Source organism: Dipodomys merriami, unplaced genomic scaffold (assembly GCF_024711535.1).
Source record: "Dipodomys merriami isolate MVZ:Mamm:240054 unplaced genomic scaffold, mDipMer1.0.p SCAF_10, whole genome shotgun sequence".
Taxonomy (NCBI): Eukaryota; Metazoa; Chordata; class Mammalia; order Rodentia; family Heteromyidae; genus Dipodomys; species Dipodomys merriami.
Genome location: NW_027202271.1, coordinates 13833917 through 13850875, shown reverse-complemented (window position 1 = coordinate 13850875; position 16959 = coordinate 13833917). Strand labels below are relative to the sequence as shown.

Below are 16959 nucleotides of genomic sequence, written 5' to 3'. Positions count from 1 at the left end.
ACACGTGCTCGTGCGCTAGGCACTGTCCTTAAGCTTTTGCTGCTCAAGGCTAGTGTTTTACCACGTGAGCCACAGCTCCAGCTTTCTGCTGGTCAATTGGACATAAAAAATCTCACAGACCTTCTAATCCAAGCTGGCTTCGAACTATGATCCTCAGATCTCAGCCTCCCAAGTTGCTGGGATTACAGGTGTGAGCCGCTAGTGCGTGGCTCGAATGTCACCTTTGTGAAATCCTGAGATGCAGAGACGCGAGCTCAGGACTGTGCCCCTGTCACAAGTGTGTGTGGTGGATCCTGCCTGGTCACCTCCTTGGCATCTCGAGGGGTTGCAGTTGGTTCCCCTCTCCTACACCTTGTCTGCCACACCTCCTCAAGTGGTGGGACTTGACATTGCTGAGGAGGGAGGAGTGACTTGGGTGACCCTTCCTTCCTGGTCTCTCCTCTTTCTGTATTTGCTCTTCTCTCTCCCCACTGTTGCCTCTTCTAGCCTCAGCCTCCCTCTCTTCTTGGAGGGCTTTTGTACCCTATGGAGAAGATCATTGTGTGTCGGGGCATCAGTATGGGATCCCAAAGGGGAGAAGTATCAGGCCAGAGTGTCCCCAGAGGCTTCTAGAGAGAGGCGAAGGCAGAATATAAAGAGCAGCAGTTTATTGGGAAGCTCCCCAAGCCAAATATTAGCAGCCCCACCCCTCATATCCTTGACCAGAAATAAATAAAGTGGCATTCAATGAACCAGTCTGTCTCCCATTGAAGAGGGAGGAGGGTCCCCCTGTGCCTGCCCAGATCTTAAGGTGCCAGGTTGGGTGCCAGGGAAGAAGACGGCAGCCATCTCTTTCCCAACTGGCCCTGGGCGGCCTGCAAGCTTGGCCCGGTGCTCACAATCTCTGACCATATGGCAGCACAGTCTGCCCTGTCCCAGAGAGACCCTGTCCCCACCAGCCCCCAGCCCCTGGCCCTCACCCAAGTGTCCCATTGTGGTTGGGCTTCCATTTCCAGCTGTGGAGTCTGGGAAGCCAGCACCCCTTCCCCAGCCAAGAAGACCAACGGTGAGGGGAGGACATGTTGCTGTCAGCTTTCTTCTCTTTCTCCTGTGGTTCAGGGGCTGAGGGGCCGGCCCCTGTCGGATGCTGGTCAGTGGGCAGTGAGCTCTATGGTCTTTTTCCTCTCCTCCCGATGCTCCTCCCAGTCCTCTTCAGGTTCATAGGTGCCCTTGATGACGGCCACACGCTCGCTGAGGCTCAGGGAGGTGGGGAAGAGCAGGTAGAAGTAAAGGATGGCAGCCAGGATGGCTCCCACGATGGGCCCCACCCAGAAGACCTGAGGGAACAGAACCAAAGAGGTCAAAGGCTGAGCCCCAGGCCCACCACAGCCTTCCCCACCAGACGACAGACTCATGGGATTCTAAGAGGTGACAGACATACAGACTTCCAGGCCTTCAGAGGGAAAGACTCTCTAATAGAACCACCGATGGCCCACTGCCATTGCTGAATCCCTGACATGCAGACCTCTCAGGGAGGCAGAGTCCAGGGCTGATAGGCCCCTCCAATACCAACCTAAAGAGAAGCAGTGAACTTTCAGAAGGGGACAGATGGAGATGGAGCAAACTCTCCCCTCCACTTCAGGATAGCTCCTCTCAAAGGAGGGCTGTCCAGAGGGACAGACTCACAGGAACATTCTTCCAACCCCTCTACAGGGACAGATAGATAAATCACGGAGAAGACAGACACACAGATGCACAGAAGGACAGGAAAAAAATGCGGAGTTCAGCAAAGATCTCTTCCGTACTTCTAGAGACAGTCCAGATCCCCTTCCCTAGAGTAGTAGATAGTGCCTTCTGCCCTGGGGTTCCTTGTCCCCAGGATCTCAGGCCATATAACTTCCCCCTTTTCTGGCTGCATTTCCTTTCTGTGTTCCTTTCTTTCTCCAGATCCCAGGCTCACCAACTCTGGGCCCATATCATCCAGGAAGTCTAGTCTCTGTTCTCTGCCACTGCTAAGTTTCCAGGCTCTCATGGAAGCCAGGGGAGGATCTAGACTCACCCAGTGCGAGGGGCTGAACCGCTTCATGACCACTGCGGGACCGAAAGAGCGGGCTGGGTTCATGGAGCAGCCGGTGAAGTAGATCTGGACAGATAGGGACAGCAGTGAGGAGGGCAATATGTCCCCGTAGATGCCCATAGAACCAAGACTCCCAGGGACATACAGTAGCCTATTGGTCAGCCAGCTCGCCAACTCAAGACTCCTGAATCCGAGGCTGATGACCTTTGCCTTCTTGGATGCTGGCTGTCCACTTAATCATGGGCCCCTACCCCTGCCCTCCTCTCTTCTCCATCTTCTTCACAGGCTTTATTCCCTGACCTCACCCCGTCTTTCCCTTACTCCCATCCTTTGAAAATGTTAGGGGATCAAATCTGGGGGCTAAGTAAAGCCAGACATCAGCAACCCCAAGACCAAGTTTCAAACAATAGTGGATCTCATCAGATTGGAAGGGACACTGTTCCAGGGACTCCATTTATTCGAGTGGCTCCGCCACAGAGTGTCCCACCTAAATGACAGCACCACTCACCCCCACGAGGTGGCCCAGCGTGACAGACAGGCCAATGGACAGGGCTGGAGAGCCCACAGGGCTGGTGCGGCGCGAGTCCGTGGAGGAGAAGATGCAGAGGGCTAGCTGGAAGGTCAGAATCAGCTCGACCACCACGGCCTGGCCTGCTGATGTGTTGTTGTTGAGCTGCAAGGAGAAAGTGAGTCAGGACCCTGTTGCTTTTAGACTTGATGGCTGGGGCTGGGAGCTGGGGGTGGGGGGGGGCAGAGCTTTCCTTCTCCAGGGACACCTAGAACTCCAGTGAATCTCGAAGCCAGCCAAGCCACCTCTGTGAGATTATTTACTGAACAGACTGTGCTTACAAGCCCACGAGCACACACACACACACACACACACACACACACACACACACTTGAAGCACAGGCCTGAAGCCAAAGGGCAGAACAGAACGTCAAAGGAGCTTTTTCCTGGACACTGTCCTGTCAACGGCTCTGCCCAACCCCCAGCCTCCACGAGCTGGCATTTACCCTCCCTCCTGTGGGCAGCTGCCCAGTTTGCTTATTGCAAACTGCCCCCGGCCTCCTACCCGTGCCTGACCCGCTGGCTGGTGCCAACCTCAAACCCGTCTCTCCAGTGTGGCTGACTCACAGCTTGACAATGGCCACGAAAATCCTCCTCTGTGTTTGATTAATGAACCCAGTTTGCATGGGACAGGGGGATGATTCTGGGGCTGCAGAAGCAGGAAGGCAGCAGGGGGCAGGAGCAGGGGTGAGGAGAGGGGGGCGCCATATTCCACAGAGGCTACTACACCAGAGGGGTCACAGAATGGTTTCTAAATGTAATCCCACGGCACCTGGGTGTCATGGCCATCTCCAGATGGTACGGCCATCTCGGTGTAATGGATGGGGATAAATAAAAAAAAAGAAGTATGGAGAAGCCAGGGTCATCCCAAACAGGGGTTCCAACTCATTTCTCAAGTGCTTCCATTCCAACTGCTCCACTGAGGTACAGCCAGAGAGGTGAGGGGCCCAAGGGAACAAGAACTCAAAGGCGAGACAGAAGAGGCAGGAAGAAGGGGCAGTAAGCACCAGGAAGGGGCCAAGTGGAGCAGCTGGTAGGGAACAGGCAGAAGAAATGCACAAGGGTGGCCAGCAGGAAGGAAGACAGGTTGCTAGGAGAGTTCGTTGTCCTGGTCTTCATGACCACCGGGATGTGCCTGGCGCACTCGGTTACACCCACTCTCAAGACGTGACAAAGGACAGTTCTGGTCCCGAGTGAACCCCCCAGCGCCGCTGACCACCCCTCCTCCACCGCGTGGGCACTCACCGCGTTGACGGCCAGGTTGCCCCGGGCATTGAGTGGTGCCAGCCCGTAGAGGATGCCTGCCCCAGCAATGGCGCCCACCAGCTGGGCTGCCACGTAGAAGAGAGCCCTGAGCAGCGAGATCTGGTTGCCAACGAGGAGGGCCAGGGTGATGGCCGGGTTGATGTGACCACCACTGACAGGCCCGAGGGCCTGGGCCAGAGTACCTATAGCCAGGCCAAAGGCCATGGCGATCTGCAGGATGGAGGGCAGCGCCGATGGCCACTTGAGAGCCGAACCCAGGCCGAAGAAGACGAAGATGAGGGTGGCCAGGAACTCAGCGAAAACGGCCTTGAGGAAGGCCACGGAGCACACCTCCTTCTTCATGGTGGCCTTGGGGGCCCGGCGGCTGCGGCCGCGGCGTGGGGTGGCCGTGTGGGCGTCGGGGGCGGCGGCGTCGTCGTCGGGGGCGGCGGGGCAGTGGTGGCGGGGCGCCGTCGGCTGTCCAGCGCCCACTCCGCGGCTGGCGGCCTGGCGCAGGCCGGGCAGGGGCGCGCTATATAGAGGGCGGGCGCCCCGCGGCGGGGCGATGGCGGGGGGGCAGTGGGCGGCTCCCGAGCCCGGGGCCCAGGGCAGCGCACACGGAATGAATCTGGTAGCCTCGGGCGCTTCGCCCCGGCCCCCGGCCGCGCGCGCCCCCCTCCTGGCGGCCGCTCCCCCGCCGCCGCCGCCGCCGCCGCCGCCGCGGGCCCCGCACCGGCGGACCCGCCCGGGCCACGTGACCCAGGAGGCAGCGGTGTAGACGGGGCCCGCAGCTGGAGCCCCGCGCATCGTGCGCTCCCGGCGGCGGCTCCGGAGCTCGCCTAGGCGGAGGCGGCGCCGTGCGTCCCGGTCTCCCGGCGAGACGTGGCGAGGTCCGGGTTCTCCAGTCCGACGGGGAGCTAGATCGACCTCTACCGCGGCGCCTTCACCTCCGTCGGTGCTCTTGGCTGCTTTCCTCCTCCGATCTTCGTTCCAGCTCCTCCTCCTCCTCCTTTTCTTCCCGCCACCCGAGCATCCTGGCCCGGCCTCCCTCGGCGGCTGGGCCCCGAGTGATGCGATTTCTTCGGGGACAGCGCACCTCTTAGCCTCCCCGTCCGCCGCCGGTGGTGCACGGGCGCGGTCCCGTCCTGGGCCTCTCCCAGTCCAGCCCCAGCTGGAGCGGGGGCGTTTGGGATCCGAGGCACGGTGCCAGCCAGGCCCGGCTTTTAGCCATCCTCGACTTCATACCATGTACCCAGACCTGGCAGTTAGACTGGGCACCCCCCCCCCCCGGGTAGGGGGTACCTTCCAGGGTAGCCGTCCCAGGGTGCAGCCCCAATCTCAGCAGGAAGTGGAGGGCGGCGGGGTGGGAGTGGTGGTGGTGGTGGTTGGAGTTACCCTTGTGTATTGGGAGGAATACCCAATTCGTGTTTGCTAGGTCTTGAGATTGGGGGTCCCGATGCTAGGCCTTGGCTTCTTCTCGGCTACAAGTCCACCACGTTAGATCTTAACCTTTCCCTTCTCCTTCTCGTCCTTCCCTCCTTATACCCTCTCCCCCTCGCCCCCACCCCCCAGCCTCCTAAGTCTCTTCCCTTAAACCCTTGTTCTGTCTTTGTTTCTCCCCCCTGTAGCCATCTGTTTGCTTCTTATCCCTTTTCCAGACTCCATCAACCAACCCTCATGTCTCTTTGTGGGACTGGTCATCTCAGCCTCTCCTTACAGCAGTCTCTTTATTGTTCTTTAAAAAAAAAAAATCAAGACGGGCGACAGTGCCTCTTGCCCATAATCCTAGCTACTCAGGAAGCTGAGATCTGAGAATCGAAGTTCAAAGCCAGCCTCCACAGGAAAGTCGTGAGACTCCTAATTCCAATGAACCACCAGAAAACTGGAAGTGGCGCTGTGGCTCAAGTGGTAGAGCGCTAGCCTTGAGCTGAAGAGCTGAGGGACAGCGCCCAGGCCCAGAGTTCAAGCCCCCTCGCCCCCCCAAAAAATCAGTCCAGTCACTTTCTATGTCTCCATCTACCTTACATTCCCTTCTTCCTTAGTCTTAGTCTGTCTTTATATTAACCTGTTTCTCCTACTTCACCTTTCCTCAGCCTCTTACTTTCTGATCTGTTTCTGTCTTTCTGTATGGTCATTTCTTTGCCTGTTTGTTTTTGGTGTTGATCCTGGGGCTTGTACTCAGGGACTGGGAACTGTCCCTGAGCTTTTTTATGCTCAAGGCTAGCAATCTACCACTTGAGCCACAGCTTTATATCTGGCTTTTTGGTAGTTAATTGGAGATAAGAATCTCAAGGACTGGGGCTGGGAAGGTGGCTCAGTGGTAGAGCGCTTGCCTTGCATCCATGAGGCCCTGGGTTCGATTCCTCAGCACCCCATAAACAGAAAAAGCCGGAAGTGGTACTTGGCTCAAGTGGTAGAGTGCCAGCCTTGAGCTGAAGAGCTGAGGGACAGCGCCCAGGCCCAGAGTTCAGGCCCCACAACCGACAAAAGAAAGAAAGAAAGAAAGAAAAAAAAAAGAATCTCAAGGACTTTTCTGCCCAGGATGGCTTCAAACCCTAATCCTCAGAGCTCAGCCTCCTTAGTCGTTGGGATTACAGGTGTGAGCCATCAGGGTCCCCATTGCCCCTCCCCCCACCGCTCAAAGTTGAACTGGGTGATATTCTCTTCCAGTTCCTACCCTGCCTTGTCTCTTTACCTCCCAGCTCCCAGCCTCTCTCTGCTGCTGGTCCCACTCCTCCATTTCCCCCTCCCCACTTTGGCATGTGGGGAATGAAACTGGATGGCTCTCTCTAGGGCTTGAGGGTAGAGGGCAGACCCCCACCCTCAGGATCCTGCACCTCCCCTCCAGCCCCATCAAACATTCGCTTGAGAAGCACAGTGTTGGGCTAAGTCCCCTCATGCTGTGATTAACTTAATGCCCCCTGAGGATTGGAGACCTGTGTGTGTATGGGGGGGGGGGCGGGGTGATAAGCAGAGGGAGAGAACAGGTGTCTCCAGCTAGTCTGTCCAGCAAGGACTGAGAGGAGGAGCCCACAGGAAATCTTAGATCTGAAGGGGCAGGCTCTGGGCTCCCTGGCAGCTAAGAGGCCAAAGAAAACAGGGGCCAAAGAAACCCCACCTTTGTTCCCTGCTCTGCTCTGGCATTTCCTGCTGGAGCAGCTCCTCCCCCTGACTCCTTTAAAGCAAGAGTTCTTTCTCCTATGGCAGCCATAGGCAGGATTTTCTGCAGGGCCTGGAACTGACTGGACAATGACCCTGATGACCTTAGAGACATCGAGGCCGGACACCTTCACTCTGTACTTGCTTTATGCTGTACCCTTCTACTTTCTTTCCCTAGATTTAGTCCCTCCCTAGATTTAGTCTTCATGAATCCATAGGTCTCATACTCCATCTTTGAGGACAGAGCAGGACTCAAGTGCTCACAGGAGGCTGAGCCACCAGAGGAAGCTCCTGCTTGTAGATTTGAGTTTAGTTCCTCCCAGCTAACAAAGGACTACAGTTCAAGAACTTGTGCTTGCCATTTTATGGGTTCAGAATATAGTCTATAAAACTATCAACTACAATTAGCCTCCACTGTCTGATTTCATTCCAAGTAACCTTGTGAGGAAACAGACTCAGAGGTTACCAGTTCAGGATCACCCAGTGACCAGAGATGAGATCCAGATAATGGGTTGGATAAGACCAAAGGAAGCCTTATCTGTCAAGGACACTCACAAGGACAGTTGCTTCTGTTTCTCAAGCCCATGACTGGAATACTTCCATTTCTCTTAACTACCAGAATCACTTTGTCTCCAGGTTGTTACAGTGAACTACCAGAGACACGATATTCAGGAATATCATTTCCCTGCATATTCAAGATCCTACCCTGCCAGCTTCACATCCATGGGATGTTTTGGGCTAGAAGATAGGTCTTATGGCAGGCAGATTCTCTTGGAAGAGAGCTTCTTCTCTCTTGATTCAGGGCCTCTGGATTTTCTGAGGGAAGCTGAGAGTTGGGCTAGAAATACAGGGGGGCTGGCCTGTCCCTGACACTTGGACTGAATTGACCATCTCAAGTTATGGAAGAAACAGCATTTACTGACAAATGAACATTTATTGAGTGCTTACTATATGGAGAGTATTGTGTTAGCTAAGACTAGTGAGGGAAGGTAAGATAAGAGATACCATCCAAGAACTATAAAGAGCACTATTCCCAAAGGGCTTACAATTTAGCCAGGAGGCATTGTGAGTATATACAATAAGTCACAGCTTAAAGACACATGACAATATCCAAGCAACTTTTGCAAATATGAAATCACCTGACACAAAGGGATATGAACGTGGATGCTGCTGGATCTTGGTGATCAGTCACCTCTTCCTCTCAGCTCAGAGCCTTCTGTGGCCCCACCTTGCCCCCATGCTGGTCTGGGTGTGTCTGATCTCCACCTTCTTCCAGACTGGGTGCTCTTCAAGGGCAGAAACCAGCCCCGAGTTCTTTGTCATTTCCTTCCTACCCTGCCACCACCCTTTCCAAGGTTCTGTGACCACTGGACTGGACTGGACAAGCCCAGCTGACTGTCCCTATTTCTACCAGGGACTTCAAGGAGGAGCTGAGATCCTGCCACAGTGGAAAGATCATGGATTTAACATAAGAAGACCTGAGTTTAGGAGCTGGCTCCACTGTATATAAGCTATGTGACTTTAGGCCATCTCTCAGCCTCACTTTCCGAATCTGTAAGATGGGAAGACTAATATTTGCTCTATGTCACAAGATTGGGAGGTCAGGGCTGGGAAGTTGGCTCAGTGGTAGAGCGCTTGCCTTGCATGCATGAGGCCCTGGGTTCGATTCCTCAGCACCATATAAGCAAAAAGAAAAAAGCTGGAAGTGGCGCTGTGACTCAAGTGGTAGAGCGCTGGCTTTGAGCTGAAGAGCTGAGGGACAAGCGCTCAGGCCCAGAGTTCAGGCCCCACGACCGGACCCAAAAAAAAAAAGATTGGGAGGTCCGTCACAGGAATGCTAAGGGAGTGCTTTGGAAATAGTAAAACTGCCCAACTGGAAGCCATCTCTTTCCTGAGTCTGTGAAGTTTTTGGAATAGATAAGCTAGTGCATGTAAGGCAACCAGCTCAGTGGCTGATATCCAGGGTTGTCCAGAAACTGTCCACTTCCCTCTACCCCATCTCTTTTGCTTCGACCTCTGGCCCCAATCTGGGAAATAGAGGATAGAAGTGATGAGAATCTCTCATTTGGTTTTGGAGAAGATGTAATCCAGGAAGTGGCCCAGACACAAGCAGAAATATTGGCACCTTCCAAGAGCCATGTGTTGGGGGTAAAGTGGAATGAGGATGTAGTGCCTTGCTGCTTTTGAATTTCTAGAGCAAAAGCACTCAGCTACCAGAAAAGGATAGCTTCACTGGGGTCGGTGACTCTATCTTTCCCTCAACAGTGAGACCTGTTACCAGCTGTTGGGTTTGGGGAGAATTCTCTCCACAGCACCAACAGCTTTATTCTGCTTCTAAAGAGAGTTTTGATTGAGGACAAAGAAAGGAGCAGTCTAACAAAGATATTCTGCCCATAGGGCATGGTGGGGGAGTGGCCGATGGAAAGGCTAGAGACCTGGTTCCTGATATCTTGGGAGCTTGGGATAGTAGAGGACAGACACAGACAGAAGACTTGAAAGCCAGATGACATCAGAAAACATGGAAAAGAGGGCTCATGAGCCCTAGCTTAGTTATACAGCAGGCTGGAGGAGGGAGGGAATGGATGGGTCTGGGTGGTGGGGGAAAAGGAAATAGAATTTCCAGTTTGTATTTAGGGTCAGAAGTTTAGAACCTAGACCAGGATGGGGCCATCCTCAAAATCTATCTCCTACTGCCTGGACCTTGAGACTCTCAGGGAAATCTCCTTTACTTTGACCACCAACTACAGGAAGTAGAAAAGGCTGCCTTTCCCAAGCCCCAAGGAAGCAGAATTAATGAAAAAACAAAATCTTAGTGATGCATGATAATGGCATTAAGAATGACAGCATCTTTATATGCATGGTTTCAACTCACTTGAGTTAATCTCACTTGAGAATCATTGCGCTAGGCTGGAAATTTCGGAGCCTGGGTTCTCGACTAGGATCTGCTTCTGCCTGGACAAGCCATTTCCCTTTTCTGGTCCTGACAAGCAGCAGATTGCAAAGTCCTCAATGACTCTGGCGGGTGGGTGCTGACCGGGGCAGAGCCAGGGGGAGGAATGCGCTGGGGAGGAGGGGGGGACAGGTGATGGAGGGGTGTTGCCTGGTGTCCATGACTGCATGCCTGAGTGCCTTGCCCAGCCAGCCATAGGTGTGTGCTTGGGTGAGAGGGCTCACTTGCGAAACTGAGTGTCTCCTTTCAAGAAGTGTCTAGTTGCAAATCTCCCCCTTTTCCCAAAACAAAAGCTGGGGGCCCATAAAGGGTTTTTGTTTTCTCAAGCAGAAGGTTAATCTCTGGGTCTGCCACCCCCTTACCCCGCCCCCCCAAGGAGGTTCATGTGCACATACATATATGCGCATGTGCCTACATATGCCTACTACCGCCTTTGAAGATCCTCTCTCAAGGTACAAAGGAACTCTGGGCCTGGGCGCTGTCCCTCAGCTCTTCAGCTCTACCACTTGAGCCATAGCACCACTTCCAGCTTTTTCTGCTTATGTGGTGCTGAGGAATGGAACCCAGGGCCTCATGCATGCAAGGCAAGCGCTCTACCACTGAGCCACCTTCCCAGCGCCCCCTGAGGGCATTTTTAAGGGAGCTGTCCTCTGGCTGACACCTCTCTGCTTCCAGCAATGGGTCCTGGCAAGTCTTAGGGGCCTGGTGGCGCCAGTTTAGGGGGAAGATTTTCCAGGAAGGACAAGGTAGGGGGTGTGTGGAGAAGGGGTGCCCCTTCTCTTGGGGCTGGCTGCCGTGGACTCGTCTGCTGTAGAGAAGTGGATTTATTGCAGGTGTAAGAGGAAGCGAGAGAAGTCCCCAGTGGTACACCACCCCAGATGAACCTGCTTAGTCGCAGACACGGGCAGCCCCTGCACTTGGGGATGAATACACAGGTGCATAGGAGCAGAACCGGGGTGTACCATGCCCAAATTGGGGGGGGATGCCCATGTACATTACCCACGTACCCTGGGGCAGGCTCTCCAGAGCTCTCTCCACTTCCCGCCCACCAGCCCTGCCCTCCCCCTGGGTCGCCAGTGTCCTGCGAGGAACCAGGGCGTCGTGGATTGCTGGGTCCCCAACCTCAGGACGGGGGAGGGGGGCGGATGGGGGGATATCTACCAGGATTGTGGGGGTGGGGGGCCACCCTCTTGTGACCCCCATCCTGCCGCTCACAGCGCTGGTTCTTGAAGCAGCTACTCTGTACGGGGGGGCCAACTTGGGGCCTGGGGAAAGGAGGGTCAAGGTGGGCTTTCCGCTGGGGCGGGGGTCCCACGGGGTTGGTGGTGCAACGGAGGAGCGCTATGGCGCTCAGGCCTTGCTGCCCCGCGGCAGGCTCTGCGGGGAATGGAGCTCCACCGACTGTCTCCGCCGCACCTCACGCTCCTCCCAGTCGGTGTCGGGCTCCAGGCCCTTCAGCACCGCCAGGCGCTCAGACAGGCTCTTAGCCGAGGGGAACAGCACGTAGTTGTAGATGAGGGAGCCCAGGATGGCGCCGACCAGGGGTCCGATCCAAAAGACCTGGGGGGTGAGGGGAGAGAACGCTGGCTGGCACCTCACACACTAATGCATGCAATTAGGCATCACTTGTTAGTGGGTATGTGGGGGGTGGGGGTGGGCAAATCGATCATCTGGTTGCAAATCCATTCACTGGCTGTGTGAACTTACACAAGTTGCTTACCTTCTCTAGGCCTGGGTTTCCTTTCACTGTAAACATGCCTACCCATAGCTGGGTGCCAAATGACTCACAGTTGTAATCCTAACTACTCAGGAGGCTGAAATCTGAGGATCAGTTTGAAGCCAGCCCAAGCAGGAAAGTCTGTAAGATTTTTATCTCCAGATTAACTAACCAAAAGCTGGAAATGGAGCTATGGTTCATGTGGTAGAGTGCTAACCTTGAGCAAAAAAGCTCAGGGACAGTGCCTGGGCCCTGAGTTCAAGCCCCTGGACCAGCACACACACACACACACACACACACACACACACACACACACACACACACACACACAAAGCCTATCACAGCCAGGTGGTGGCTCACATCTGTAATCCTCACTATACAGGAGGCTGAGATCTGAGGATCATGGTTCAAAAACCAGAGCAAGTAGGTAAAGTCTGTGAGACTCTTATCTACAATTAACCACCACCAAAAAAAAAAAAAAAGAGCCAGAAGTGGAGCTGTGGTTCAAGTGGTAGAGTATTAAGCCTTGAGCAAAAAACAAAAACAAAAACAAAAACAACTCAAGGACAGCATTCAGGCTTTGAGTTCAAACCCCAGGACCAGCACACATACACATTACACACACAAAAATGCCTACTTCAACAGGTTATTGTGGAAACTAAATGAATTAATATTTGTGAAGCAGTCAGAATAAAATGTAATCCTAGCCTTACATATCAAGCCCTATATCATCATTAAATAATAAAAATATGTGTTAGTTGGTATCAATATTGCCATTTACTGAGTTCTAAGTGCCAGAATTCTATTACTTGTCTTAAACAGCTAACCCAAGAAGGTAAGAACTGTTGTTAGCTTTATTTACAAGGAGTCGTTTATACAAACTCTAAAGGGGTGGAACCCCAGGCCTCGGGAAGAGAATTGGAATGGTTTAGGGCAACACTGTTTAGGCCCCACCTGAGTCTATTTTAGCCCCTTTTCTGCCTCTGAGGTGGTTTCTGGGGAAGGGGAAGAAGGAGAAGGATGGATGGGGGTGGCTCAGCCATTACCCAATGATCATCAAATTTGCCCACGACGACAGCTGGAGCCAGGGACCGGGCAGGATTCATGGAGCAGCCAGTGTAATAGATCTGCATAAGAAGGGTATGGGGGGGGGAGTAGTAAGGAAAGAGGAGGTAAGGAGGGACAGGGAGTCCTTGTCCCCCCCCCCCTCCAATGCTCATCCTCAAGAGATTCATATAATGGAAGCATGTCTTCGTGCTTTCATTGCTGGGTTTTGTATTCTCTTGGGACTGGCATGATGGGTTTTTCCCTCTGGGGTATCTGGGAGCCAAAGTCTCTGGGTTGTGTGTCCCCCTCTTGGGTGCTGTATATCTGTGTATCTGTCTCTATGGAGTTTTGTGTCTATCATGTTTTGAGGAGGTAGAGTGATCTGTGTATATGTTTCTTTGGGGGAAAGTCTAAGTGTTGGTTGATTCCTCTAGGAGAGCAGAACTTGTAGACATAACCTACCCCAAGAAGGTGGCCCAGGGTCACAGAGAAGCCAATGGAGAGGGCAGGGCTACCCAAGCAGTCTCCACGGCGCTCATCAGTGGAGGCAAAGATACAGAGGACCAGCTGCAGGGTCAGGAAGAGCTCCACAGTCACCGCCTGGCCAGCCGTTGCGTTGTTGTGCAGCTAGAAACAGGGAGAGAATGAGTGAAGGGGAATATTGATTGCACTCCCCTCTTTGGCTCCACCTTTCTGCCCACCTGCAGTTGGCTTCAGGGAGACCTCTGGGCCAGGAGCCAGAACACCTGGGCTCATCTGATACCCTAGCTGAAAGTACTGCCACTTTCTTTCTGAGCCTGGCCCCAGAGCCTGACCTCAGGACTGCCCATGGCCCTGAGCCAGAGATAGGAATGGAATCCATAGCTTGTTACATAGGGATGCTGAGGTCCAGAATTTCGGTCCTGGGAGCACCTATGAAAACAGGTCCCAACTGCAGCCAGGAGGCTTTGAGCTGGTTGACCAGAAGGCCCTTTTCTCTCTCGTTCGCATGCTACTGATACAACAAGAAGTTGGGTGTCTGTCTTTCCTTTTAGTAAATGGCTCCCAGGGATGGAGTCTAGACACTTGGGTTTAAGGATGATCTTATAGTGCTCCTCTCTTGGGCGGCCAGCCTGTGGCAGCTGTCTTCCCCTTTGCCTGCTTGTTCTGCATTACCAGCCTCTGTTCTGCCCTGTGGGTTGCAACCTGCATATTATGTAAAGTCTGGGGTAAGGGCATAGGAGCATGGGAGCGTAATTCCTCCATACCCCTATGGGGTGCCCTTAGACCCTCTAGAACCTGCCCTGGGTAAGGAGAGAACTTGAGGCTGAGCAAAGAAGCAGTTTCACAACTGGGCCACACCTAGGACTGGATTTCTCTCCAGGTTTTGTCATCCTGTACCTTACACCCTGCCCTCTGGGACTGAGCTATGCTGGGTGGACCTGCGATAGCTCTCAACTCCCACACTTCTCCAGGCCCCGAATCCCCCAGCCCTGGGTCCTGCACAGCCAGCTGGCATCCCCATGCCTTTCTAGGCTTGAGCATCAGTCTTTGCTGCAGCTACCTAGCTACAGTCTCCAGTGGGCAGACACTTTGGAGGCCTCTGTTTTGCTGGGGATCCCTGTTTATTCTGATCTCAGTTTTTCCTTCTGGAAAATGGGGATGACGAGGCAGACTCTGGAGGACTGTAGGAGGACCAGAGATGATCATCTGGCAGTACAGAGTGCAAATTGTAGGCTGGAGGTGTGGCTCAAGTGATAGATTGCTAGCTTAGCAAGCAAGCTGAGCAAGTGGTGAGGCCCTGCAACTGAGTTCAAACACTCAGTACCACCAAATAATAATAATAACAATAATAGCAGAATGTAAATGTTAGAGAAGACATGCCCCACTCATACCTCTTCATCCCCAGGTCTGTACCGATCTAGAGAGGGGAAGAGCCATGATAGCACAAGTCTCAAAGTGGCCTAGGAGTTCAGCTAGCCAATCATATTATGAAATTAGCATTTGCCCTGAGAACACCTTCAGGTCTGGAGACTTGCTCTTGTAGCCTTCTAGGTACTGGTCCTTTCTCTGCTGTCAACAAACTGTAGAACTTTTTAACCATCTCTCCCTGCCCCCCACTGCCCCCACTCCCCACCCCCGGCTCTTGATTTATAAGACAAAGCTTAAATGGTGGCTAGGGACCCTTGGTCAAGAGGAAGGTCGGTGGGTTTCATAGTCAAGCCTGGGTTTCAGGATTGGGCACTTCCTTCTCGGAGCCTCAGTTCTCACATTCTGAAGAAAGGAGCCAGGCTCACCCTCGCATCCCTCACAGGGCTTGGGAGAAGCAACTGTCATGGGTCCCCATACAATAGATGCTGAAGAAATGTGTGTCCATGATGCTGGTGTCACATACCTGAAATCCTATCTGCTTAGAAGATCTGAGATCTGAGGATCAAGGTTCAAAACCAGCTCAGGCAGGAAAGTCTGTGAGACCCTTATCTCTAATTAACCAGCAAAAAGCTAGAAACAAAAAGCTGTGGCTGAAGTGGTAGAGTGTCAGCTTTGAGCAAAAAAGCTCAAGGACAGTGCCCAGGCTCTGAATTCAAGCCCCAGTACCAACATTCTCTGTCTCTGATACACACACACACACACACACACACACACACACACACACACACACACACACACACACACACACACACACACACACACACACACACACAGAGTCTGGTCTCTCTTCCTGCAAAAGACTCTTGTGACTGTGATCTGAGGCCCCCAGCCCTGAAGAGCTGTCCCTTGCTGAGGTCTAGCACTGTGACACTGGCAGTGAGTTCAACAGAAATCTGACTCTACTTCTCTCGTGAGGCTGGGAGACGCGGCAGCTCTGTTCTTGTCTTGCTCCTCCTTTGGCATCACGGCCCCTCTACCCCGATTCTCCCATATTTCTGGCTCCAATCTCTCTTTATCTTTATCCCTGACTCTGCCTAGACTCTCACCTAGGTCCAGTCCTCCAACCATCTCATCCTCCAGGAGGAGGACTTCCATGGGATCTCCACTCCCACAGAAGGGAGACGCTCTGATTACTTACGGCATTGACGGCCAGATCCCCTCGGATTTCTGCTGGGGTGATCTCATGGAGCAAAGCGGCCCCGGCCACAGCCCCCAGCAGCTGGGCAGCCACGTAAAAGATGGCTCGAAGGAAGGAGACATGGCAGCCCACCAGGCAAGCCACCGTCACGGCAGGGTTGATGTGGGCCCCGCTGACATGGCCCAGAGCTTGCACCAAGGTGCCGATGCCCAGGCCAAAGGCCATGGCAATCTGTAGCACAGAGGGCTGGGCCTGAGTCCAGTTGAGAGCTGAGCCCAGGCCGAAGAAGACGAAGAGGAGAGTGGCCAGGAACTCTGCAAACACAGCCCTGGAGAAAGCTATAGAGCGGAGCTCCCACATGCTGCGCAGTCCTGGTGCCCTGGCCCAGCCGTCTAGGGCCAGGAGGCTGAGGCTTCCTGTCGCTCTCTTTCTCTCTCTCTCTCTCTCCCTCTTTTCTGCACCTCTGGGGAGGTTGGGTCATGGATACTTATAGGGTCCCAAATGGATTTAGGCACGTGGGTTAGAGGTGGAGTTTTAACCAATACCACCAATACCTCTTCTCCCCATGGCGGCCTTGCCTTCCCTCTCCTCCCCTCCCTGTCTTCCCTGCCCACCTGCATGCCTATCACCCCATCTTAGCGTTCACAGCTGACTAATGTTCCCCATTAATGAGCTCCAGATAAGGATTGACGTGTTTTTTCCCCCAGTTCCCCTCCCCCCCTCCGCCCCAGGCAGCCTCCCCAGGGTCTCCCCCAACCTCCATGGTGAATAAGGGGACAGCATCCAGAGCCCCCCTCTCTCTCTCTGACTCAAACTGCTGGTGAATAAAGGGGTAACACCTCACCTACAATTGACCATGAGAGGAGATGTCAGAGTCTCTTTTCAGTGACTGGGAAGTTCTTTCTGCGGTCTGATCTGCCATGTTCTTTCTTGAAGGGGAATGGAAAACAACTGGTTGGCTTATAACAAATTTCCAAGGCATAAAGATCTTGTGTTCCATGCTTGTTTTTATTGCAGTTAATCACCCATAAGTCATTAAGTTTCCCCTCCTCTCTGGAACCCTGGCCAGATAGCAGCTTCCATATATTAGAGCCAGGGGTGGCTTTCATAGCACTGGGTGATGGAGTCACTGGGGTCAAAGAGGAAACTGAGGGCTTCTTCCATTTAG

At 53.6% G+C, this 16959-nt stretch overlaps 2 protein-coding genes across 2 annotated transcripts; both read right to left on the bottom strand.

Annotated features, from left to right (window-relative positions):
• Positions 1 to 632: 632 nt before the first annotated feature.
• On the bottom strand, positions 633 to 4519 carry Aqp5 (aquaporin 5). The gene is made up of 4 exons (XM_070040812.1): positions 3870 to 4519; positions 2565 to 2729; positions 2039 to 2122; positions 633 to 1316 (listed from the first exon to the last, which is right to left on the bottom strand). The coding sequence occupies exons 1-4, from the start codon at positions 4230 to 4232 to the stop codon at positions 1131 to 1133; spliced, it is 798 nt and encodes a 265-aa protein (XP_069896913.1). The 5' UTR covers positions 4233 to 4519; the 3' UTR covers positions 633 to 1130.
• Positions 4520 to 10787: 6268 nt separating this feature from the next.
• On the bottom strand, positions 10788 to 16272 carry Aqp2 (aquaporin 2). The gene is made up of 4 exons (XM_070040798.1): positions 15792 to 16272; positions 13205 to 13369; positions 12742 to 12822; positions 10788 to 11538 (listed from the first exon to the last, which is right to left on the bottom strand). Exons 1-4 carry the CDS (start codon positions 16149 to 16151, stop codon positions 11329 to 11331), a joined length of 816 nt encoding a protein of 271 aa, XP_069896899.1. The 5' UTR covers positions 16152 to 16272; the 3' UTR covers positions 10788 to 11328.
• Between the last annotated feature and the right edge of the window lie 687 nt (positions 16273 to 16959).

Bases quoted from the DNA above. Each gene is read 5' to 3' on its own strand.
- Aqp2 (XM_070040798.1), bottom strand. From the start codon at position 16,151: ATGTGGGAGCTCCGCTCTATAGCTTTCTCCAGGGCTGTGTTTGCAGAG. The intron at 13,370-15,791 runs GTAAGTAATCAG...CCCTGTTTCTAG, and splicing joins GGGATCTGGCCGTCAATGCC to CTGCACAACAACGCAACGGC. The intron at 11,539-12,741 runs GTAATGGCTGAG...CTCACCCCCCAG, and splicing joins GCAAATTTGATGATCATTGG to GTCTTTTGGATCGGACCCCT.
- Aqp5 (XM_070040812.1), bottom strand. From the start codon at position 4,232: ATGAAGAAGGAGGTGTGCTCCGTGGCCTTCCTCAAGGCCGTTTTCGCT. The intron at 2,123-2,564 runs GTGAGTGGTGCT...CTATCTGTCCAG, and splicing joins CGCTGGGCCACCTCGTGGGG to ATCTACTTCACCGGCTGCTC. The intron at 1,317-2,038 runs GTGAGTCTAGAT...CTGTTCCCTCAG, and splicing joins GGTTCAGCCCCTCGCACTGG to GTCTTCTGGGTGGGGCCCAT.